Consider the following 25,671-nt stretch of genomic DNA (forward strand, 5'->3'; position numbering starts at 1 on the left):
CTGCATCAGTTTGTGGGTTTGCATCTTTGAGGTCATTTGCATATCTGTGTGATCCTTCTGACTCTCTGAGCCTTTACCTAGAAGGCCTATTCAGTAATCCACGCCCTGCCTGGAGCATAACAATCGTGCTGCTGAGATTTAAATAAAGCAACTCTTTTCACGCAGTCAAAGCTTGTTTGTGTGGAGATGTAAAATATTGTAATGGACCTTGGTTGAGGCTTTGCTCTGAGCCCAGTGATGCCCTGCAGCGGTTGTTTGGTGGCTGTCCGTGGTGCTGAAAGTAAACAGGATTGCCAGCGGCCACTGAAGACTGAGGTCACTAATCCTTCCACGTCAATGTAGAGCTCCTTTCTGCACAAATACCCCCGCACACAGTTAGCTAAACTAACCATTGTTGGATTCCTGTGGAGCACATGCGGGAATTCAGATGTTAAACTTTCGACTAAAGAGGAGTGAGTCAGTGCCTCAGAAATTGCACCCAGCAGGGGAACCGGACCTTGCGCCTCCAGGAGCGGTGCGAGGCGCAGGCGCAGATCGTCTGGAGCGTTGTGATTAGTTTTTTTTTTTCTTTTCCCAGGAACCGACGCGAACAAAACGTAAGATGTGTTTTCCTTTCAGTTCAACATTTAAATGCTGAGTGAGTTTTAATTGTTTTGGTCGAGACTGTCCTCCCCTCAGGTGCTTTTGCAGACTAAACTGTTGTCTCACGTTGTTGCCTGTGTGTATGACGAGGTGTAAATCCTGAAGGGAACAGACAGCCCTCCTCCGCCTCCTCCTCCTCCTCCTCGGCTCGTCGTGGTGCCGCAGCAGCAGCCAGCGCGGTGAGTGCGTTTTATGTTGCGGCAGCAGCAACAACAGCACCTGTCATTTTCAGCTATTGACCCTTCTAGGAGTAAAAACAAAACAAAAAGAAAGGTATTCTCCGGAACGTTTCAATGACCCAAACACGGCGAGGGATCCGCGAATACCGATGGCTCCGTGTGTAGATATTTGCGCCTCTGGAAATTACGCATCGGTAAGTTCCTTTGACTTGTTTTTACACGCCGAGTGCTGTGCGCTTTCGCTCACTCACATCTTTGGGTTTTGCTGTGTGTAAAAAGGTGTTATACCATAAACCTAGGCTATGTGCTTAGGAAAGCACACATTTTCTCCTTAGATGAATTTCGAGAGAGTGTTCAGTGCGGTGCAGGGAGTCTTTTTTCTTTGCTGATGTTTTCCAATGTGCAAAGCGAAGGTCACCCACATGCATTGATGAATTAAACGTGTTGTTCGATTGCGGGAAATGGGGGGTGGAGGGGGGTATTGGGAGTTATAACAATCGAAGAGGCTTTAGCTGTGGTGGAGCTACACTATTAGACTATACCTGTAACGTAGCCTATGACCTGTGCTTGTTATGGCACAGGAACATAAACGGAAAACATGAACCGGAGAACTAATGATTTTGAATTGCTGCGTTACTGCACACTGACTGACTGACTGCACAATCCTCCTCCTTGACAGGCTTCAACAGAAAGCGCCCCGCTGCCGAATATATTGTGGGATCGTTGTAAACTGAAAATTAATTATTAATGCACCACAATGCTCAGAGGAATTCAACCAACATGTAGGAGGAAGCTGATATGATGGGACAGATCTTTAAAATTCCCTTCATGAAGGAGATAAATGATTGAGCAGGGCTCTCTCTCTCTCTCTCTCTCTCTCTCTCTCTCTCTCTCTCTCTCTCTCTCTCTCTCTCTCTCTCTCTGGTTTCAACACAGCTTACTGTATGCATGTATGTGCATGCACATGCACATATTCGTGAGGTTGACTGACAGCCTTGTGATCCCTGGGCCAATTTTAGTGTAAGTGCCTGGCTTCCCAATTCTCCTATATGAACAACTCAAATATTTCAGTATTTTGGTCATGTTTAGTGCAAATGGATTTGTATGACTGGAAATCCTCAAAACTGTTCTACAGTATAATCATATGTCTTTGTCTTACGATTACATAGACCCGGTCCCAGACAACTGGTTCACTTCCTGCAGTCAGGACTGAACACCTTTTGATTTCTTCCCCTCTGAAAGGCCATCTCTGTGACATGTTTATCCAGTGATGATGAGCAAAGAAAACATTCTATTGCTTTCTTGCCCGTCTGGATGGTTTGTTGTTTTGATAGTTTGCTACCTCCAGTTGCACCAAATATGATGGATGGAATGGATTTCTTCTAAATACCAAGCACTGTTTTACCAACCTTAAACTTCATTTTTGAGCCTCATGCTGCGTGGCAGCTGTGACATTTGGGGCTGAAGAGAAGGAGTTGTGTGTGTCCGGTGTGTGTGTGTGTGTGTGTGTGTGTGTGTGTGTGCACGGGCTCTGCTCTTTCTCTGATTGTGCATGTGTGTATTTGTCACTCTTGGTGCCAGCCAGTGTGCTTTGTGTTTGCAGTGAAGCATTGTGTTTTCGGGAAGCTTTGTGAAAAGAGGGGAGTTTCGGAGGCTTCGTTTTAAAGTCTGACTTGAGGCTCATACACAGTTGCATTGTCTTTAAGGGAATTTACATGCCCCTTCCATATGTCTTGCCTTTGGTGAACGACTTGTCCCTCATGAATCCTTGCCTTTGCTTCAATTTAAAATGTGGGGGCTGATATATTTTTGTTGTTGTCGCATACAACCTCGGTGTAAAACAACAAATGTTGCCTCTGTGAATTGATCAAGGTTTTCATTTATTTATTTTATACACACCCACTGAAGAGCTGTGTGATCAAATTATTAATAGAAGATATATTTACAATATTTAATCGTGATGTGCATTTAATCTTGTGATTGTTTTCTTGATTTATCGATTGATTGTTTCGTCTGTTAAGATGTAAGAAAATAGTGACAAATGCTCTTCACAATTTCGAAAATCCCATGGTCATGCAAATTGCTTATTTTTTGAACAGTCCCAAATCTAAACATACACATTCTGCTTTCACATTAGCCAATAGAAAATCAGCAAATCACGACAAGTATATGAATGAACAGATACTGTTAGTTAACCAATCAGTTTTTTTAATTGACTGTTGCTAATATGTTTTACCAGGTTTACCAGTGGAGCATTTGTGAAAAATGGCCTAACTATTCAGACTACTGGCACCTCAAGAACTCTATCTCCATACCCAAGTTTCCAAAAAAAAAATTGAAATTGTCTAGAATTGAAATATGTTATACATCATAAGATTGTACTTTATGACAACATATATGAAATGCATATTGCTTTCGTTATCGTGGCTTTACCAGTTGAACACAATGATCGTGAAGCAGTGAAGATGCGTTTGTGTTCGTTCCTTACGGAGTTTTTTGTCCCTTTGTGTGTTGTCTTTCAGAGCCCTTGATGCTGAAATGTGGTGACGCTGAGGGGATCAATTCCAGTGCATCCCTGTGAAGACACACAAACACACACACGCAGTATCATTGTGGAGCTTTTTGGATACCAGCGCTTCACATGAGACAATGAGAGTCTACCTGCTGACTGCAATCCTTCTGCTGCCCTTGGTGAGTAGTTTGTGTGCATGCATCTGTGTGGGACGTGCATGTATGTGTGTGTGTGTGTGTGTGTGTGTGTGTGTGTGTGTGTGTGTGTGTGTGTGTGTGTGTGTGTGTGTTTGTGTTTGTTCAAGAGCCTAGAGGAATGCGTAATCATACCCAGAAGGGAGTGAGTGTGTTCCTGTGTCATCAGCTACCTCTTTCTCCTTTTCAGATTTGGTTTATTTTTATAAGTACACTTCTGCGGTTGTGTGTGTGTGTGTGTGTGTGTGTGTGTGTGTGTGTGTGTGTGTGTGTGTGTGTGTGTGTGTGTGTGTGTGTGTGTGTGTGTAAGAGCCACTGAACGTGCGGAAATCACCATATGCCGCATCAGCACATCAGCATACGTTGTAGGTCCCGGATCGGCTCTGTGTTCAGGCAAATGGCTGCCTGTTAGAACAATTACAGCTAACCAAAGAGCTGCCTGTCCATCTGCTGTTACTCACTTTTATTAGTAGTCTCATTGAAATAAAAAGCAGAATGGAAGAAGAAATGTGCAAAATGTGGGAGGAATTATATTCAACCCAGTGATGCAGCACAGCAGCAGTTTCCTTGGTGATGCTAGACGGATACATAAATATTAGTTTTTTTTGGAATATGTGAACATATTATGTGACTGGTATAAACCTTTATTTATGATTTTGAAGATGACGTATTTTTCCTTTTATAATTGCCAGTAAAAAGAGTCATAGTGTCAGTTTAATGATGGTTACTAGGGAGACAAAAATGAATTTACAATGCGACCTTGCAGTCACAAACATCTTTTCTTACCTTTATGTTTACACTGCCCCCCTGACACGTGTGAGTAGTTCCTCCCTGCGTCTTTGCGCGGTCTGGAGCTGACCTTCAGCGGCTGATGTGGCAGATACGTCTGTTGTGATGCATTTATTGTGTGTCAAATGGGTCTGCACAGCGGGCCAGTGGTCTGCGACGTCAAATTGGAGTTTTATTATCTGTGCTGCGCGCTGCAGTTGGGAGCTACTGAGTTATCTGGCCCCTTGAAAATTGCCTCGGGGAGGGAAACGTGGCTCTGCAGCCTCAAAATGGACGCCCTATCTGGACAGACATCTGTCCGTGGGAGACGAGAGGAGAATAAGACGCACGCGTTCATTGATCAGTCCTATGTAATGTCGTCATGGGGACTGTTTTAGGTTAGAGCTTTTTATAAACCCTCAGCAGTCCTCAGTTAACCTTGATTGCTCTTTGTAACTCACTGACTAAATGTCTACTTAAAGTACTTCCGATTTTTTTTGTTTCTACTAACACTCCACTAACATTACAAACTACTGATTTACTGAAGGTTTCGCCACTCAAACATAAAAGTATAGTATTATTTTTGGGGAAAAGAGTTACATGAGAAGCCTGATACAACTCACATATCTTTCTTTTATATATAAAGTTTCAGTTAGGAGAAGACGGTTAGCATAGCTTAGCATAAAGGGTGGAAAAAAATGGAAGATCTCTCTCTGGCTCTCTGTAAAGGTAAAACAAAATCCCCCTACTAGCATCTCTAACGCTTACTTAAAAGTTTAAAAGTTACGTCTCTCTACTAAAGAAAAGTAACATTGGTAAGGTGCATGATTTACTTACTAAAACAGCAACATTTAGATTTATATTAATTTATATATAAAATATATTATGTTTATTAATTAGTGTTTATTAGAGATGTTGGTGGATACCTGCCTTACTCTGTGTTAACATTGTGTAGCAGCTAATGTCTATGTATGAACTAGCTTGTGTGTTAATTTGATGAAACTCCACTTAGTAAACACTTACCTTGGCTTATTGTGAGCTGACAAAGAGGCAGTGTAAACGGCTCCAGACGATTTGGTGTGAGTGTGTTTTTTTTAATGTGGGAGCTTATCAATGTTCCCAGGCAGGGCTCAATGGGATACGGTATTTCAGGGGGGAAATCTAGTCCACATATCCGGAGTGAAAATTTTTGTTACCAGCTTCCTATTAGCAGGTCAACTGAAAAAGCATAGCCTACTATTTAAATACAGTGATATCTAGTGGATTGGTTTCTTCTGCATAACGTAACTCAACTAGTGGTATAGCGATTAATAATTCAGGTAGAGTTTACACATAATGAATGTATCCTGAATATCAAGTCAGTGTTGTTTAATATAAAACTGTATTTTATCCACAAATCCATAGTCCTCTCTCCGTTCCATCGGTGAAATGATGTGAGTTAATGACATTTATAAGTGGCGCATTTTGTGCCGTATGAATCGAGGAACATTGAGCTCTGGGAAGATTGGGATGAGCCCTTATATTGTCTGTGTGTTGTTGTGTTAGCTTTTTTGTTAGTCAAGTCAACTTTATTTATATAGCACATAACAGCCGAGGCGGACCAAGGTGCTGTAGCCTACAGTAAAATAAGTAAAATACATTACATCCAAAACATCAAATAGAGACATAAAAGCAAAAGTGTAAACTAAATTAAAATACAAAACAATAGTAAAAGTTCTAGTAGACACTGCTGGGATAGAACGCTCTCAACTTGAGATAAAAGCCAAGGAAAATAAGTGGTTTTTTAACAAGAACAGATCTTATTTCAAATGGCAATTTTTTCCAAAGTGTTGGAGCTGCAACAGAGAAGGCTCCATCGCCCCTAGTTTTGAGCCTTGTTTTGGGCACGTCCAGGCGCAGCTTGTTGGTTGACCTTAGTGCTCTGGATGGAGCGTGGACATGGAGAAGGTAGCTATACCCAAATCCATTTCATGACTCTTCAGGTTGGGATTTGCATGACGGGGGAAAAACTAATCCACAAAACTAGCCCACATGTCCAGAGTTGTCTCGGACGGTTATAGAGGCAGTGAAACAGCCGTCGGGTTCTCACATATTTCATGTAATATGCTTCACTGATAATATAGGTGAAGCAGAATATGGAGGTGGGATTCATAAACCAGGAAGGATTGAGATGTGAAACAATCATGCAGATCAGAGCAACAGCACATACACTTTCTTATTCATAAATAGCACATCTAACAAGCTTGCCTGAACTAATGCCAAGCAGATATTAGTCATCTGCATCCAATTATTTCTCATTTGTGAGAAGCCTTGCCCACAATATGTATTGGCTCCTAGCTGGTTACCTGCTGCTTAGCAACACAGATGCTTTCTACAGCTAAAAGAGGTCTTTATTTTAAAAAAAATCCCAGTGTCAGTTTTAATGTCAAACACACAATTTTGTTTTAGCCATCATGGTCGAGGCAGAAGCAATATTGGATTTTTTTTTTGTCAAGTAAGCAGGCTATTTGAAGAGTGTTGTCTGGAAATGGACTCGCGACCATCGAAACTAGATAGAAGATACCTCGAGTGATGCTTCACATAATTCATGCTGTGTTTTATAATTCTGCCCACGTGCAGCGCGATAGAGAAAAGGAAGTGAATCCTAGGACATCTTCACAGTCTTTTAATGCCTTATCTTATCTAGCCAGCGGGGCCTGAAGTGAATTCATATTGGAGAGAGAGAGACAGAGAGAGAGAGAGAGAGAGCGAGAGAGAGAGAGGTAGAGAGAGAGAGGTAGAGAGAGTGATGAGTCAGCCGTGGCTCAGAGGGCTGCGACATATTACACCCATCATTTCACGGAGAGAGTGAAACAGGGGGGAGTGGGGGGGGCGCAAGAAAGCTAAGGGTGCAAACAGATATTGGCCCCCGAGTGCGAGGGGAGGGTGAGTTATAGTGACATACAGTAACTGAACTACCCCTGGATAAACAGTTTTCCCTGACTCCCAACTTGGAACCAGACAACAGCTTAGTTGCCCCAGTTTTTCTCGGATGGTGAAAAGCCGTCGGGGTTTTTACATATTTCCAAGTAAAGCAGACTATGGAGGTGGGATACATAAAGCAAGAGGGATTGATTGGGATAAAGTTTGCTCAGGGATTGGATTTGATCGCTCAAAAGTCAACTAGAAGAAATCTTGGAGCCTCCAGTTACAACTCATCCACTGCTGTGTTTCAACATTGACATTTGATATCAATACTGGTACTGGTGTCGAACAGTACCTTTATTGGGACTTTACTCAGTCTGTAATGACAACATTTTTATTTCAGAAGTGGAGTGTAACCACACTCCACACTTCACTATGGCTCTGACTATGGAATTGAACCAGGTGTAGGGTTGATGTACTCTCGCTCTTGTAGTCTCTCTCTCTCTCTCTCTCTCTCTCTCTCTCTCTCTCTCTCTCTCTCTCTTTATCCCTGTTCCCTAACCTAGATGGTACCAAAAATGTGAATCGGTACTCTGTATCACCTTTACTGTAATAGTACCAAGTTCGGTACTCCAATCTATTCAGGTGGGGGAGAAGGGTATGCCAACATACAGTAATGACTAAACACACACGTTCCACCCATGATATCATTTAGCTACCTAATGCAACCCATAAGCTAACACAGTCTCGAACAGTTTGGTTTGCTTGGAGGGGTTAACAAATTAAAAGTATATAAAAGAAAATTAAAGAAAGAAAAAGAGATATGATTTTAACTAAGGCAGGTATTATTGTGTTTATTTTGTTGAAGAACAAGAAGCTGTTTACTGAAAACAACTGGTTTACGGGGTCGTTTACACTCTTCCTGGTGCAGGGTGTCAGTTTAGTGAATATGTATTGTGACACTGTTTGTGTTTTTGTTTATCTGCTCCAGGTGGCCTCAGAGTCCGAGCACTGTATAATCCAGCGTGAACATGAGAAATGCATGGAGAGGATCACGCAGCACGACCCCGGCGATGACCTTGAAATAGGTAAGGGAGGATGTGTCAGCGAGCATGCGTATTAATGCGTCCGTGTGTGTATGTTTTGTGTGTTCTCGCATTTTTCTGTGTGCATAATTTGGTATGAAGCCATCAAGGTTTTCATGCGTTTGCTGTGATTTGATTTTTTGCTTAGGCCTCCGGTTGCTCCAAAAAACTCAAGATGAAAGACATGCATCTCCTATGCATTTAACTGTTTATCCAATCGGTTTTGAAAAGGTCACAGAGGGACATGTAAGGATGAGAGATGAGGGCAGGTTTTTTTTTTATCATGTTCACATTGCAAAATAGATCACCCGAAAGGCAGCTGTACACCACCCAGTCATACATACACATTCACAGACCAACTGTCTGCCTGTAATGTCACACTGAGCTGCCTTTCGCATTTTTCTCCCACGTGTCCCTTTTTTCTAAAACACAGGAAGCTTGGTATGTGATTCCTGGAAGCAATTATTTTCTTGGCTACGCACGGTGGTTTTCATTAGCGACTGCTGCAAGTCTCCCGCTGCTCAAAAGTCACCCAACAGACTGCATCTCCCAGACTGCACTGTGACTCACTCACAGCTTCGCTGACAGCCACCGGCCCCCTCAAAAATAAACATGAAACATAAGAAATATAGAGAGTAAAAGATAACGAGTTTAATTAGCAGAGTTGAGCTTGTTTCTCATGTGGAGATCATAAGAATTTGGGCGCGCACGCAATCGCAGTCTGAGTCAGTGTTTGTGCTTCACACAGACTGCGTTAGCTCTTTTAGAGTGTTTTCATCTGCGCTCTTTATTATTCTTTGGCATTTTCCATGCGTTATTGACAGAGAGGGAGACAGAGATAAAATGGGTTAGAGAGAGGAATTACATGCAGAAACTACCCAGGACGGACTCGAACCGGCGTCCACTGTGACAGGGACTGGGCCTTATGGGGAGACGCTCTAATCACTACACCACGAGCGCCCCCCTTCCCCTGCATTAAGGGTGTTTTTGAATCTTTTTTTTCTGGCCTGAGAAACGTTAGTGCAAAGGTTTCATTTATTTTCTCCTCATATGTTTTTTTTTAGGTTCCTCTTGCATTCGTGGACATTTTGGTTACTATTTGATTCCCGTATTTTTCGGTAACACGTGCGGATTGTGTGTTTTGTATTGAGCCATCCATTTCCAGGCCGTATAGCCACACGTGTTGACCCTTCAGCATGGCCCCTGTCGTCCCCCCCCCTGTCCCTTTAGAGGGAACCATTCCGTGTTTCTGCTGACCGCAAATCGTTGGTGAGGAAATAAAAACGCCTTGTTTGCAGAAATTGGACTTTGAGTGTGAGAAAAGGCAACAAAAAAAAGGGGAAAAGGCAAAATATAGTTAAAGCAGGTATGGATTTAATGATTTATTTGTTATAATATTTTTCATTGTAGAACTCTGGTCTGAGACTAGCCTGCAGGCCATGTGAAATAGGCTTTACTTTCCTGTGCTGTAATCACCATCCAAGCAGAGTTTAGCCATTAGAAAATGAATAGTTGATATAAAATGGCCTCCACAGTGTTAATCAATCCTGACCTACATCAACATCAATATTTTTCCTAAAGATAAATGAGAATTAATCAGATTGAAATTAGTTACGTTTGTTTGGGCTGGATCTTTGGCACAATCCAGTTTTGTAATTACTCTTTTTTCAATTTCGAATTAGTTTATCGATCAGTCCATTGACAGAAAGTTAATCTGCAGCTTTTGTGACCATCGGGTAATTGTGAGTCGAAGCGGAAACAAACAAATTCTCTATTTCTGGCTTCTGCATTGTGAGCGAGAATGAGCTGTTTTTCCCTGTTGTATATCGTTGTGAATTAAATAACTTTATGTTTTGAACAGTTGGTCAGACAAAACCAGACACTTGATGAAACCACCTTGGCTGTTTTCCTTCTATTTTATAGACCAAAAAATGAACGCTTAATCAAGGAAAATAATCAACAAAGAGAGGAATGAAAATAGTTGTAGTCGTACTTAACTTTTGCAGCTTGTGATCCATTGCAAAAAAGCAAGCATGGATTTTTTTCAAGGCACTATTAAACCAGTGTGTCAAGGTTTCATTAAAAACATGATAAATGAATGCTCTTCTGGTGTGGGCTTGTTTACATTAGACTTTATCTCTGATAAGTATGTGCAACAGTTGTATACAGAACACCAAAAGAAAATCTCAATCAGTCCAAAAAAAATAATGAATGTCTGTATGGGTGTGTTTGTGTTCATGAAAGCCACCATATGCATGTGCAGATACTATGCAGCCCAAGATTCAGTACACTGACTGTGGGATATTTTGTTGAGATAGCCAGCCATGCAGGCAGAGTCCCTTTATTAAGCCGGTTACCTCTGCAGCTCCGTGCGGCTCATTTGGCTCAGATTTGCCCTTTAAAAGGTAATTGGCTCTCTTGTCCGGCTCAACAGACAGAACCAAAACAGATTAGAGAGCCAAGCAGAATAGGAGAAGGTCTGCAAACACACAAACACATATACACACACACACACACACACACACACACACACACACACACACACACACACACACATGTGCAGGAACACACGCACACACACATACACACAAACACACACGCACAATATTGAGACCGGTACCTGCCTCTGCAGCATTGTGAAGCCAGCCGTGCATAAACAAGGCGCTAAAATCTAGAGAGATGGAGACAGGGAAAGGGGAGGTGCTGAAGATAAAGAAAGAAAGAAAGAAAGAAAGAAAGAAAGAAAGAAAGAAAGAAAGAAAGAAAGAAAGAAAGAAAGAAAGAAAGAAAGAAAGAAAGAAAGAAAGAAAGAAAGAAAGAAAGAAAGGAAGGAAGGAAGGAAGGAAGGAAGGAAAGAAAGAAAGAAAGAAAGAAAGAAAGAAAGAAAGAAAGAAAGAAAGAAAGAAAGAAAGATGGAGGAATTAAAGCTGTGAGAGAATGAAAGGATGTGAGATTCATAGTGAGCATGGGTCAGGTAACAATTTATAAAGGGACATGGAAACAAAACAAAAACCTGTACATGGAAAAGGGTTCAGTAAGGTTTGGTTTCAGCCTGTTTTTGATACCAAAATTGTTAGGCAGTTTGAGACACGCTGCAGTGATTTTTCTAAATATGTTTACCTTCAGGGGGCAGTTGTTTTAGAGAGGTGTTGATTCAGCTTTATCATTATTTTGGAGGTTCGGTCTGGTAAAATCAATGTGTCGTTTTTATTTTGGTTACAGTCGGTAAAAAGGCTGCTGTTTAGTTTGTTTGTTTGTTTGTTCATTATTGTTGAAGGATTCGTAGATAGGTTCAAGTTCAGTTGACCTTTCAAAGGTGCAGGCTGAGAAGGTCAAATGACATTCACTTTGTCATTGGCTGATTTTTCTTTTCTTTTTTACCGTCTTTTTTTGGTTGCATTGTTGGTTTATTTTTCCAGTGCAAATTAACAGCTTAAACATGGTATGGTGACATTACAAGAAGAATAACATAGTGGACATAGTTTATTTGACTTAATCCAATCAATATTCTTGAATCTCCAGTATATGAAATGACAATGTGACAATGTCAAAGCTGTAGAACATGGTTTGTATTCTCCTATATATATTCTCCTGAAAGGGAGGGTTTAAATCAAACAGTGATGTTTCTAATTGTATCTTAAGTTGTAAAAAATCTCTTATCGCAGGTTTATTTTTGTTATGAATTGTAAAGTATTAACTGAGGCTAGTGTTAAATGAAAGGCCAAGTGCAGCTATACGATTTGTTGAAGCTGCTTCCATCTTCTCAATAGTTTTGCCCACGTGGTTGTCATGTAAATGCAGGATATCATTGAAAATGTAAGCTCTATATTATCTCCAATTGGATTCATCTTGAATTAAATTCAGTTTAATTATTCAAAGTATCATTTCATCTCCTTTCTAACAGCTGATAAATAGCTGATGAAGAGCTGTTGCACTGAAGTCCCTCTCTCTCTCTCTCTCTCTCTCTCTCTCTCTCTCTCTCTCTCTCTCTCTCTCTCTCTCTCTCTCTCTCTCTCAGTGTGCCCATGGATGTGGGATAACCTGACGTGCTGGGAGGCGGCCAGCGTCGGCGAAGTGGTGGTGGTCAACTGTCCAGAGCTCTTCAATGACTTACTGGGCCCAGAGGATGGTGAGAAAAGGAATAGATGTGGCTGTGTCTCTCATTTGATATAAGACTGTTTGTATAGTTTTAAAAAATCATTAAGTTTAATAAAGCCCAAGTTATGATTTTTTTTCTTCCCTTTCAGAGATGGGAAAGGTCAGTCGTAACTGCACGGACGAAGGCTGGTCTGAACCTTACCCACACTATTTGGATGTGTGCTTCATCTATGACAACACCACTAAACCTGTAAGACCTCTTTCCCCCTCGTCCTATTATATTAATCAGAGACACACATAAACAGACACATACATATACACATACACATACACATACACATACACATACACATACACATACACATACACATACACATACACATACACATACACATACACATACACAAACACATACACATACACATACACATACACGCACATACACATACACACACACATACACATACACATACACATACACATACATACACACACACATACACACACACAAACACTCACAGACACACACACACACACACACACACACACACACACACACACACACACACACACACACACACACACACACACACACACACACACACACAGGACTAACCCCTCTGTCTATGATATTAGGACATGTACTATGCCTCGGTCAAGGCCCTGTACACAGTTGGCTACAGCACGTCGCTGGTGTCTCTGACGACAGCCATGGCCATTCTCTGCAGGTTCAGGTGAGCAGCATTCAACCATGAAAGGAAAATAGCTCCCATGTACCCTTGTTCTAATGGTTTTATTTGCTTTCTTGCTTTTCACCATTTGAATCTTCAAATCACATTCAGGCCTGAATGGAAATCAGAAAGACAAATCCATGAAAATTAACGTTTTGTTTCTATTTAATTGTGTCAGTAATTATTTGATTTGTTTTATACAGCACTGAAGCAGCAAAAGTCCTTAGAAAATTGTTCCTAAATCATTATTAGTCATTTGACACAAAATGTATATATATATATATAGTATACTAAATACATTTTGGTTTTGTTGTGGTTTGAAAAAAAAAGGGAAGTTGAAAATCTGACTTTGGGATATTTTATTTACTTTAACATTTACCAAAACAACTCATCAATTAAAGGAGAAACGTAATCAGCAGGTAATAATAACCACACTTCATGCAGCTCTAATTCATCTAATTAAATAGTGTGTTCACTTTAGTGCGTTTGTAGCCAAACTTATTCTGATTGTATAAACTTGAAAATAATGGGAGTGAAAATCAATCATGCAAAAACAGCAACAACCTCATACACTGTGTTAAATAATTTGCTTTGATGAACTTTCAAAGCAAAAAAATAAGATAAGATGTGATTTTGTCTTTCTTCTCTTTTTTCTTGTTCTCATTAGGAAGCTCCACTGCACGAGGAACTTCATTCACATGAACCTGTTTGTGTCCTTCATGCTGAGAGCCATCTCGGTCTTCATCAAGGACGGTGTGCTGTACGCTCAGGAGGACAGCGACCACTGCTTCATACAGACGGTCAGCAGACGGCAGATAAATCACTTCTTTATATGGCTTTCATCAAGAGGAGGAAAAAAACCACTATGAGTGCTTGTCTGGTTATTATTTCATTTAAAAAGGCATTATAAAATTCACGGGACTGTTTATTCCAATAATTCAAATTTGAAGCAGATAATTGTAAAAACAAGCCTTTTATTATTCTTAATAATCCCTACTCAGGCAAAATAATAATTATTTTGGATTCAGTATAAGAACTTCAGTATACTGAGTAGATGTTTGGTTAATCGGTTCCAGAGTGCTTTATTAAAAGGCTTTATTCCAAGTGCAGCCACACTTCTTTATTAAAGAAAGCATGTGGTGTACAATCTGATCAGGCCTGTTGTGTTTGAGATATACCGAGCGGTTTATAGACGCAGGGCTTGAAACACTTCTCAACAAGACTTTCCTTTCTTTGATACACACCTTTGAAGGAGCTTCAATCGCATGTAAATTCAACATAAACGAAACATGCTATTAGATGACTAATACTGCCTGATTACAAATGCAGAACAAGCGAGTAGCCTCTGTCTGCTAACAACACATTGCTCACTCTTGTTAGGCAGGCATGATAAATAAACCTAATTAGGAACGCTAATGGCTTCAGCAAGGCCGCTGGAAATCTTCTACTAGAGGTCCATTAACATATCAATGGGTACTTTGCCCTTTTTGTCAAACCTGCTGCTTTACCGTTGTTTCTATGGCGATGGCATCATGGTACCGGGCGAATCAGATCGGCTCTGTAATTGGTTGACCTGCACTCCAAATATGGACTCTTTAATTAACATGATGTCATTAGATTACAGTCCACCTGACATGCATTTGGGTCTGTGCTGCTGTGGCTGTTACACATTTGTTTAGTCCACACAGGAGCTGCTAAAAAAAAATTTAGTGAAAATTGTAGCGTGGTGAACTGTGTTTGCAAGCCGGTCAAGCCAGTCACAACGATCTCTGTTTACACTGTGATTTACAGGAATAAGGCCGTTTGTCACTCTGACATTTATTGTATTGAGCTTTTAAAAGACAAGCTGGCCATCAAGCATAGATTTTTCCATTTTTGAAGAGGCATCAAGATGCTTTTGCGGTGGTTAAAACAGCCACCTAAAAGAGAAAGACATGTTCAAATATAGCTACGATATGTATTATATTGAGCTAAAGATGTCAAATCACTGATAAAATATAAAATATGTTTCCCATCTGCCTTTGCTCTCCTAATGCACCTCTCCCCGTGTGTGTGTGTGTGTGTGTGTGTGTGTGTGTGTGTGTGTGTGTGTGTGTGTGTGTGTGTGTGTGTGTGTGTGTGTGTGTGTGTGTGTGTGTGTGTGTGTGTGCCCATGCAGGTGGCGTGTAAAGCGGTGATGGTGTTCTTCCATTACTGTGTCATGTCCAACTATTTCTGGCTGTTCATCGAAGGCCTGTATCTCTTCACTCTGCTGGTGGAGACCTTTTTCCCTGAGAGGCGCTACTTCTACTGGTACACCATTGTAGGATGGGGTGAGTAGCAGCTGCTAAAATCAACCACTAATGCCACCATTTCTACTTTCAAAAAGTGAATTTACTTGTTCCTTTTTGGAGTTAATTCGATTTTTCAATTCTATATTTTTTTTACTGAATTGAGGAATAAAAATAGAACAATGAGATATAGTTTTATATTCTTAAGTAAGCTTTCCCAACGCCTTTATGGAACATCTGCATCCTGGCGATCTCATTAAAATTGTTTTGTAGTTATTATCGTGTTTTTCATCAAGGCCTTTGAGATTTCAGCCAACCCTTTTCTAAAGAAAATAACAAAAACAGCTTGTGATAGTTTATATGTTTACAACTGTAAAGATATGAATGTTGGCATTGTCAAAATTGTGATCTAACTAATGATGAGTACTAAAAATACCCAAATCTATGACATAATGAGAATTATCTTGACAACTGTGCTGCATTTTTCTCCAATGTGTGAATGATTATTTTTTTATTACAGGAACTCCCACCATTTGCGTCACTGTCTGGGCAGTTCTGAGGCTCCACTTTGATGACACTGGGTATAACTCCTCTTCTAACTTTAGATGTATTGACAAGACTTGCAAGTCGCATGTTGATAGTGTGTAACAGCAATGAAGTAGAGCTCCCTTGGGATAATGAGATTTGTACCTAAAAAGTAAAAAAAAAAATTATTAAGAAAAATCCTTTCAAACGTATCTCAGAAATATAACAATTTTAGGTGCAGACGGCGTTCTATGTTGTGGGAATTTCATCGAACGGATGAGACACTAGCAATTTCGTTGAAATCCTACTATAAATATATAACAATTTTAAAAACTAATGATGTGTTGAATGAAATTAAGTAAGCTAAACATGTTTGAGCATACAAATTAAACCTGTAAATGAAGTAGCTTTCAGCAGCTGTCTCTTGTTGACTACCCTAGCTTTGCTTCCATCCTTAGCTTTGATCATTTCTTGAACGTGAATAGTGCACGATTTAATATTTGAGTATAAGCATATATTTCATTTTATTTTATTTCCAATTATTCAACTGATTCCATTTTAAATCCTCTATACCCCCTCCCCCCTCTGGCCTTCTCTCCTGCACCCCCTCCACTCTGCAAATGGCCACTTGATTGACGTATTGTATGGAGCTATATAATACAGAGTGTCTGGAGAAAGAGAAGGCGAGAGCATGCTGAATGATTATTGAAATGCGCTGTTGTCTTCCTCATCTAGTTGCTGGGATACAAATGAGCACACTGCCCTCTGGTGGGTGATCAAAGGACCAGTTGTGGCCTCCATTATGGTATGACAGACAGGGATTTTTATTTTATTTTTTTTGTTTTTTTTTACATGCTCAGGCATTGCATAACTGACTGGACTGGTTTTGTTTTTCCTTCAGATCAATTTTGTGCTGTTCGTTGGAATCATCATCATCCTGGTCCAGAAGCTGCAGTCCCCGGACATTGGAGGGAATGAGTCAAGCATTTACCTGTAAGTCACAACTAGCAAATGTCGCTGATGCCGATTTTGTATGTCTTTAGAAAAAAAATGACCCGGACAGTATTCTGTATTCGTCTTATTCTCAACAAATCCCATGAGAATATCGAAACCACCAAATAAATAGATCCCCAGTGGCATGTTACTTAGTTAAAAATGGAAACTGTATCCCGCCCATACCCAGTCCCACTGCTGTAAATACTGAATAGAGCACCCAATGTTTGTTAATCCACCGCTGAAAATAGTCCCCAAATAAACACTATTCATTCCTGTATGAGTATGTACTTAACAAATAGTGCCCATTACTGAGCCTTTTAAGAACTGCAACTACACATTTGTGATTTTAAAGCAAATGGTTTTGGGACTGAGACGGGGGTATGGAAAGTATTGAGAGACAGACTAACTCATTGCTGGGTTTTTTTCACAGGAATAATTCACAATAAGAAAAATGATAGAACAGAGAAACACCAGCTAGCCTATTTGGTTTCAATGTTAATGAATGTGTCTTTTTGTCCTGGCCTTCATTGCCACTACTGACTTCTCTGTGAAACACTGGGAATTGTGCCTTTAAAAACAAATCTTACTCTAACCCTAACTTTTTTTTATTTAGGACCCATGCACAAATTAATTATATTTTAGCCACAACAGCCAGTTTTTCAAATTCCTATCATTAATGCTGGTGTGTCCTCCTAGACACTTTTTCAGAATATACTGACTTGTGCTACCTGTTGGCAGGAAGCTTGAGCCTCATTATAGGGTTTCCCTGTAGCCAGACATCACTCCTGTTGTGCTCCCACAGGATGCAGTCTTTTGAGGCCCTGCAGATAATGCCATATTCATCTGTTGCTCAGACCTTTGCGTGCGTTACCGTGTGTGTGTGTGTGTGTGTGTGTGTGTGTGTTTTTGTGTGTGTGTTTTTGTGTGTGTGTGTGTGTGTGTGTGTGTGTGTGTGTCTGTGTGTGTGTGTGTGTGTGTGTGTGTGTGTGTGTGTGTGTGTGTGTGTGTGTGTGTGTGTGTGTGTGTGTGTGTGTGTGTGTGTGTTGTGCAAGACTGTGTCTGTGTCCCTAAAGACGTTGTTTTTGTTGTATTGTTGTGTTGTCTTTGTGCTGTGTAGCAGCTGTGCTCAGAAATGCTTCAGTGAGCCCACACAGGCTGTGCAGCATTCGTGCAGGATGTCAGAGTTATCTACCATCACTCTGTAAGTGTGTGAGTGTGTGTTTGTCCGCCGTCACAAGTGTTTATGTGTGTGTGCCTGTGTCGTGTCGACTGCATGTGTGCGTAAGTGCTCTGTGTGTGTGTGTGTGTTTTACACTAGGGGTTCTTAAAGTGTTTTAATCGTCTCAAGAACTCCGAAATGCATACTCTCTCTCTCTCTCACACACACACACACACTCACATTAGTACTTCTGTACTTGTGCGGACTCTCATTCACCAAATGCATCCTCTGGACCCTAACCCTTACCCCAACCGTTTCAGCTACATGCCTTATCCAAACACTGAACCTACACCTATAGTTCTAACCTGATTCTTATGGAGTTTACAGCATACTAGTTTGTTGTGCTCCTTAAGAACCCCTAGGGGTCATTGCACTGCACTGTAAAAAACATTGTGTTGCACTTTTTGTTTGTGTCTTTCATTATTTATTTATTTTTCATTTGTGACGTGTGATGATGTGTGAACCCAAAACCTTTTGTGTATGTCGGACACTTCGTTTTCCTGCATGTCACACGCTGCAGAGACTAGGACACAATACCTTATTCTTAAATGTGAACAATAAAAGTAATCAGAGAATTCTGCATTTTGAACCACATTGATGCCTCGATTGATGATTGATTGTTTGCAAGAGTAGTAGTAGCTCTGTTCTTGCATCACGTCCATCTGAACAGAACAAGTAAAGACTTTGATGTGTTTTGATTAAGGCCTACACCTCAAACCTATAACTGTGTGTGTGTGTGTGTGTGTGTGTGTGTGTGTGTGTGTGTGTGTGTGTGTGTGTGTGTGTGTGTGTGTGTGTGTGTGCAGGCGTCTGGCACGCTCCACCCTCCTGCTCATTCCCCTGTTTGGTATTCACTACACCGTGTTCGCCTTCTCACCTGAAGACGTCAGCAAGAGGGAGAGGCTGGTCTTTGAACTGGGACTTGGCTCCTTCCAGGTACGCTCTTACCTTTATCCCTCACAGCTCCTAGAACGTCCGGTTTCTATTACAAAGACTACATAAGGAATGTTACAACACAATGGGATAATAAATCACATATACAACATACAAAGGGTTGCTAGTGATATACAAACCATGGCTGCGTTTCAAATCGCATACTTTTTCTTTTTTTCTATTCTACATCCTACATCTGACCATAAAAAGAATCTAGTAAGCATGCAGTAGAGATACAATCAGGACATACTTTTACTTATTTATTTCATCATAACATTACGCCTTGATCTGGCCTCTTGCTTTTATATCTGTCGAATCCCTGGTTGTTTTGATGCTCCGTCGATGTGACGTGACTTCCGGTGTCGCACTGGATTATGGGTCAGAACCACCCAAATAGCATGCTGATTTCAACACAAAAAAACGTACTAAATCTGACCATAAGAATTGGGACATCCTTAATCTATTTTCTACCATACTTAAAGGTGCTGTAAGCGGAATGGTTCTTTTAGCTAACTTCCTGTCAGTTAGCAGTCCCCTCGCTCGTCCCTACGTCACCACATTAATGCACCGCGGTCTTCAAGCAGCAAGTTATCTAGCATCATCTCAGATCCATAAGTGTGATTAAAAACATGATAAAAACCATCAAAACAGACATTGGGAAGGATTTTTACCTGCTCCGCCATTGTAGGCGCATAAACATTCACCCATCTGTCGCTCTGGCGTGCACCGGCAGTGAGACCATAAGTGAGATGGATGTTGGTTTGTAGCGTTCTCTCTTGTGATTGGATATTAATTTTGGGATCCCCCGAAAAGTTTATTAGCCGATACATGCAGAGCAGCTGACTGGGAAATCGGCTTTATGAAACGCGCACATTATGAAAGTGATCACTGTATGAATAAAGAGCGATTTAACACTTATATTAACATAAATAAACCGCTTACTTCACCTTTAAGTAAATATATGCTTTCTCTTGAACAGCTGCTCCACATTCTGTCATAGAAGATGTTACAGATTACTGATGAAACATGACAGTTTCGAAACCCTGAGGCACAGTTACCTCTTTCTGCCTTTTAAAGCTGTCAGCAAACACTATTCTGCACTTTAGCCTTTACATAGAAATGGCTGAACATTTTAAAACATTTATGCATGTCCACCATCTGACTCTTTCTGATACGACTTTAGCCTTTGCAGTACGGATGCAGTTATTTAAAAATATGTATTATAAGCATATCTCTATCTCAAGCTGTATTTCTTTACCTACATTCTCCTCCTCAGGGCTTTGTTGTAGCTGTCCTCTACTGTTTCCTCAATGGAGAGGTAAGATTTTGCCCCTGTTCATAAACACATTCACCCAATTTCTTGTGTTTATGAAATGGATTGATATAAGAAATGCTCTCAATCCTATTTTTATACAGCTAGAGGTCTCTTAATATTTTTACTGAACACAATACAGTAACACTTTATTCCCATAATTTAACATTGGCAAAATATAAACACTAGCGCAAGAACATCTTTGAAAGGATTATAACCAAACTAAGCAATTTATGTTTTCAAACGTCCTATAATTAGCGAACATAAGGGTATAAGTAACACATTCAAATTGTAATACTGTAAGTTCAAAACTCACATGTTGGACTTGTTCGTTCATTCTAAAATTCCAGTCCAATTACTGTTTTTGTGTGTGTGTGTGTGTGTGTGTGTGTGTGTGTGTGTGTGCGTGCGTGCGTGCGTGCGTGCGTGCGTGCGTGCGTGCGTGCGTGTGTGCGTGCATGCTTGCGTGCACGTGTTGCAAACCTAAGAAATTTCAGAGGAAAAAATAACAAATGACAAATACACTAATCCACATTTAATGTCTCCAAGAGCCACCCAAACAGCGTTGGTGTTAACCTGTGTACCTTTTTTTTCCGCTGAGCTGGTTTTCAGCTTGAAAGTTCATTAAAAAAAATGACCTTGTGAAGTTTCTCCCTGAAGGTGCAGTCGGAGATCAAGAGGAAATGGCGCAGCTGGACCGTGAACCGGTACTTTGCTGTGGACCTGAAGCAGCAGAGGCACCCTTCATTGGCCAGCAGCGGGGTGAACGGAGGGACCCAGCTGTCCATCCTGAGCAAGAGCAGCTCCCAGATCCGCATGTCCAGCCCCCTGGCCGAGAACGCCAACATCAGCCTCCCGACCTGAGCGTCTGATTGGCCAAGGTGCAGCCCCCCTCCCCCAACTAATGTATACATCCAGAACCAACCAGAACAGACCAAAGTGGCCCCTCACACCTGCATACGTCTTGTAGTTTTGGCCTTTTGAAAACGAGGTATTTCTGAAAGCATTTAATGGAGATTGATTGAAAGGTGCATAGCTGGCTTTCTTACCTCATCATTTGATTTGGCTATATGATAAGGATTCATTTGAGCATTTAGTTGACTCTCTGGATTGGGATATTTGATGATTAATGATGCACTTGATATTTTTAAGTCAAATTACTCTCGATTTTAGAAATTCCATTCCTACCAAGCTTTTATTTAAAATGTCGCCGTCATTAATTTATTCATGAATAATATTATTGTAAAAAGTATGTGCCAAACAACAGTTCTGCTGAAAAAAAAAACAGTTGTTAAAAAATTAAATATTTAAACACGAAATGTAGGGGTCACATTTGGCTGTTGGTGTGTAAAGTAAAATGTGCTTTTGAGTGCCAAACAGGTTGCCTGACTGGATCTGATCTCAAAACAGTCCATAGTTCAAATAACAACCAAACGTTCGCCTTGCTTGTACAAAATGCTCGTTGTTTAAATGTTTCATCGTCAATTTTAAACATTTTTCTACAATCAGCCGTAAGTACAGAGTATGTCAAAATATATATATATGGAAGAAGAAAAAAAACTCATGGACTTTGTAAATAGTTACTGTTTTGTGTCTGTTTTATTTTTGTTCTTTTGCATAATGCAGTATTGAAATGACCTTTTCAAACAAAAGGAACTGGAGCCCAAATCTGTAGACTTTCATAACATATCCCGAGGACACGGAAGATCCTGCCCACGATATATTCAGAACTATTTGTTTGTAATTAATAAACACACACACACACACACACACACACACACACACACACACACACACACACACACACACACACACACAGTATATCTGAACATAGTGCCAAAATGAATAAGCCGCATAGGGCAGTAGCTCCCCACCTAGGATCTAAGGGGTTGTGAAGGAAGAAGATGAACATTTTGTTTTTGCATTTTAGAAAATGTAATTAAGCTTTTTTTATTTGTAAAACACTGGATAGTTTCCAACCTCCAAGCTTCTAAAAATATACAAAAAAAAAGTCGCACATACAGCATTTGCCACTATTGATTTTGTCCCAAAATGTTGGGAAGCAATGCTAGTAGTAGAAGATAGCATAGTGCACGCGGGAATATAAAATGAAAAAAAGGATTTAAAAATGTACTCTGGCCAGGTTTATCCTCACAGCTATGGAGAGAGACTTTAGTTGTTTGTGCTACATTAGCTTCCCCTTCACAAACTTGTCAGTTATGTTCTTGGCAGACTGTGAACATAAAGCTGTACTTGTGCCATTCGGTGACTGCTTTCATCCAAAGCTTTCTCACAGTGCCATAGGTTCATATGTGCAGCATTTTTATATATCGTAGGTGTTTAACATGACTCATTGTGTCTTGTCTCCTCTCTGAGCCTGGATCCTAAACATGCCACATTTTTTAAGCTCCTTCGTTTCAAAAGTTTTTTTAAGTCGCCTCATACACTCACGTTCCAAAGTGCCTAGTCAGTCACATCACTTTGATTTACAGTGCAATGAAAAACAGATATCTTAAAGAAATTGTTAAAAAGTGTTATTCCCTGCAAAGAATGTACAGTGGCGTGTTATATTGCGGATCACTTTGCAAAGTGAGGCCTATTTTATTGTGTGCTGTAGAAAAAAACTGAAAATATGTTGGCCATTTATTGATGAATTTCTCTTTATATGAATGTGCACTAGGGATGTAACGATATGAAATTTTGAGTACGATACGATATTGCGATTGATATCACGATATCACGATACGATATTAAGCGCGGAATTCATTTCTACCCCCTCAAATGAAATGTTGTACCGCTGATTTAAATAAAACACAAACGAATAATTCAAATTTTTATATCTTATTATGAAGAGATTTCTGAGAGATTTAAACAACTTATCACCAAAACAAAGACCCTGCTTCTCTACTATTTTTTTAAAGAAGCATTACACCTATAATTTTAAAATTAAATAGGAATTTTAAATCTAAACTTTAGGCACTTGTCTGTAACTGTAAAAGTATGCATAAAATAAAATAAAATAACAATAGTGTAATAATTTTCCCATGTCTTATTTGCTTATCAACTCTATTTTATTCAACACTATTTTTGCAAGCCATGCTTTTACCTTAATAGGCCTACATTATGACAGGCACAATGAACTCAGTAAAATATTAAATTATGATTTGTATTTGTTATTAATTAAAACTGCAGTCTCAAAATCAATGTTTTTGCAGTGCACTCCTCTCTCTCCTCCCTTCCTCACACTTTCGCAACGTCACCTATGCTTGACAGTAGTGTCACCTAAGTTTGACCTAGTAGGTATTCCATAGTATTGCGCACCATGCCGGTGTTACGCCGAAAGCTGTGACCTGCCAGAATGTGTGATATTCTGGCAGGTCACAGCTTTTGGCGCAACACCGGTATAGCTCGTATAGCTGAGTTCCTATGCTAGTTCACGTGAAGTTGTGATGAACATATAAAGGATCTTTGGACTTATTTCCTTCATCTGCCTTTCACCGAAGTTCGCCGACTTTACCTGGGATTTAACGCGCGGTCGCGGTGGATGTTTATTTTTTATTTTTTTGTATCTCATTTCCTCACGTTCACCTGGATTCATAATGATATAACTCACCCGCGAGCAACTTTCTCTTCAGTCTGATAAACTACTATGCCGATCTTTTTATCTGTCTCTCCCTTTTCTCTTTCTCTCTCTTCTTCTTTGCTGCTGCGTATGTATGTATGACAACGTTGCTTACCAGACTCTCCACAATGACTGAGCATTTACCATGCACGCTCGCCTCAATACCGTGACACGGTATAACAAGAAAAAACGTAGCCTACGGTTGACATTCGTGGCCTTTTCATATCGCGAACGACCGTTTTGCGGTATATTGTTACATCCCTAATGTGCACATGAGGTGTAGAAAAGCTCCTGCTGTTTTTTTGTTACTTTTTTTGAATCGTGACGACTTTGGCAAAACATGAGTAACACAGCTCCGTATAATTGCTGCTTTGCCTTTCTTTTGTTCAGCCATAATTGTCCATTTCAATTCAGTGGAAACAATACATGTTGTTGCTGTCAGCACCAAATGCTTTAATGTGACGGCTCTTGACAATCGCAGAGTTTTGCCCATTTTTTTTCTTTTTCTGTCTTTTTTGTTTATGCTCAAACAAGCTAACAGACAGACATCAGCTGTCCCGGTTAGGGAATAATTATTTAATAATGATGAAAAATGTGAAACGACGGGTACGGGAGGATTTATCCACAATATTTACTCAAGATATTTATTTTTATTACTGTCATCCGAGTGGATTAAAAGGAATGTCGTATCTTTAAAACAATGCGTTGATATTGTTGAACAGATAAGGATGTATATTTATTTTTCATCAACCAGTGCCATGTGAAATGACTCAATGTACAGTATATATATATATATATGCTTTCGTATTTGTGTAATTTAGTTGTATGCCTGATGTACAGTCTGATTTTACTTCTATTGATCGATGTTGAATTTCTTGGTCATAGTGCCATACATGTAGTGCCATAACTGGTGACAGTGGGTGGATGTGTGGAATGATGTCTCATTTCTGATTTTAAAAGAAAACAAAAAAGTGCTAAAGCTAGATTTTAAAAATGAAATAAAAACTATAAAAAGTACACACTACTGAAGAGATGCAGAGCTTTTATGCATCTGCTTGGCTGCTTTTGGGACACAGAATACTATGAAAGGGAAGTAGAGCTAGAGGTGGAAAAAAGTAGTTTTTTTTATTAGGGAGGGTTTTAGAAAGTTGAATAACTGCGACAGATAAAACACAAAGTGTGTAAACGAGGGTGCGATTCAAACCACTCCGCTGCTGCTTACGTGTTCTATCACCAGCCCGTCACTCTGAGTCTGTATTCAGCTCAGATGGAAAACGACCATGTGTCTCAAACCTGTTACTGTCTGTGAAAAGACCAGTAGATAAACTCGTACTTGACCGTGTCTGTGCTGTATATTTCTTTACCGCAAGGTGGCAGCAAAGTGTTAGAATTTTACTTTGATAGTTTAAGAGGAGGTGAGGGGGGGGGGGGGTTTACTGCCATTGGTATGCTTTTTTTTTTTAGCCCTGTACTTTGGATTTTTGGGATGTAATATAGTGCACTTTTATGCCACATGCTTTAACATTGTTCACATATACTTTTTTTTTTTTACACATGTCAGAAAACAAGCCTACACATAAGATTTGTATAAATGAGGCCTGGTGTGCAACACTGAAAAAGCTACAAAGTTGGAGATTCTGTTCTAGTGTCACCTCTCAATGTAGGAATTTCCTTAATTGAA

The 25,671-nt window shown here is 40.1% G+C and overlaps 1 protein-coding gene across 2 annotated transcripts; it reads left to right on the forward strand.

Moving 5' to 3' along the window:
* Positions 1 to 832: 832 nt before the first annotated feature.
* LOC307255846 (pituitary adenylate cyclase-activating polypeptide type I receptor-like) lies at positions 833 to 23,681 on the forward strand. 2 transcript variants are annotated; one of them, XM_080034652.1, is made up of 14 exons: positions 833 to 1,015; positions 3,344 to 3,512; positions 8,191 to 8,287; positions 12,303 to 12,413; positions 12,532 to 12,632; positions 13,019 to 13,116; positions 13,781 to 13,913; positions 15,272 to 15,425; positions 15,904 to 15,964; positions 16,644 to 16,713; positions 16,810 to 16,901; positions 18,930 to 19,059; positions 20,333 to 20,374; positions 21,016 to 23,681. In XM_080034652.1, exons 2-14 carry the CDS (start codon positions 3,471 to 3,473, stop codon positions 21,238 to 21,240), a joined length of 1,356 nt encoding a protein of 451 aa, XP_079890778.1. In that variant the 5' UTR covers positions 833 to 1,015; positions 3,344 to 3,470; the 3' UTR covers positions 21,241 to 23,681. The 2 variants fall into 2 exon arrangements, with proteins under 2 accessions (XP_079890778.1, XP_079890779.1); XM_080034653.1 differs by having other exon boundaries at positions 21,029 to 23,681.
* Positions 23,682 to 25,671: the final 1,990 nt, after the last annotated feature.

The sequence above is a fragment of the Ammodytes marinus genome, assembly GCF_949987685.1.
Source record: "Ammodytes marinus genome assembly, chromosome: 9".
NCBI lineage: Eukaryota > Metazoa > Chordata > Actinopteri > Uranoscopiformes > Ammodytidae > Ammodytes > Ammodytes marinus.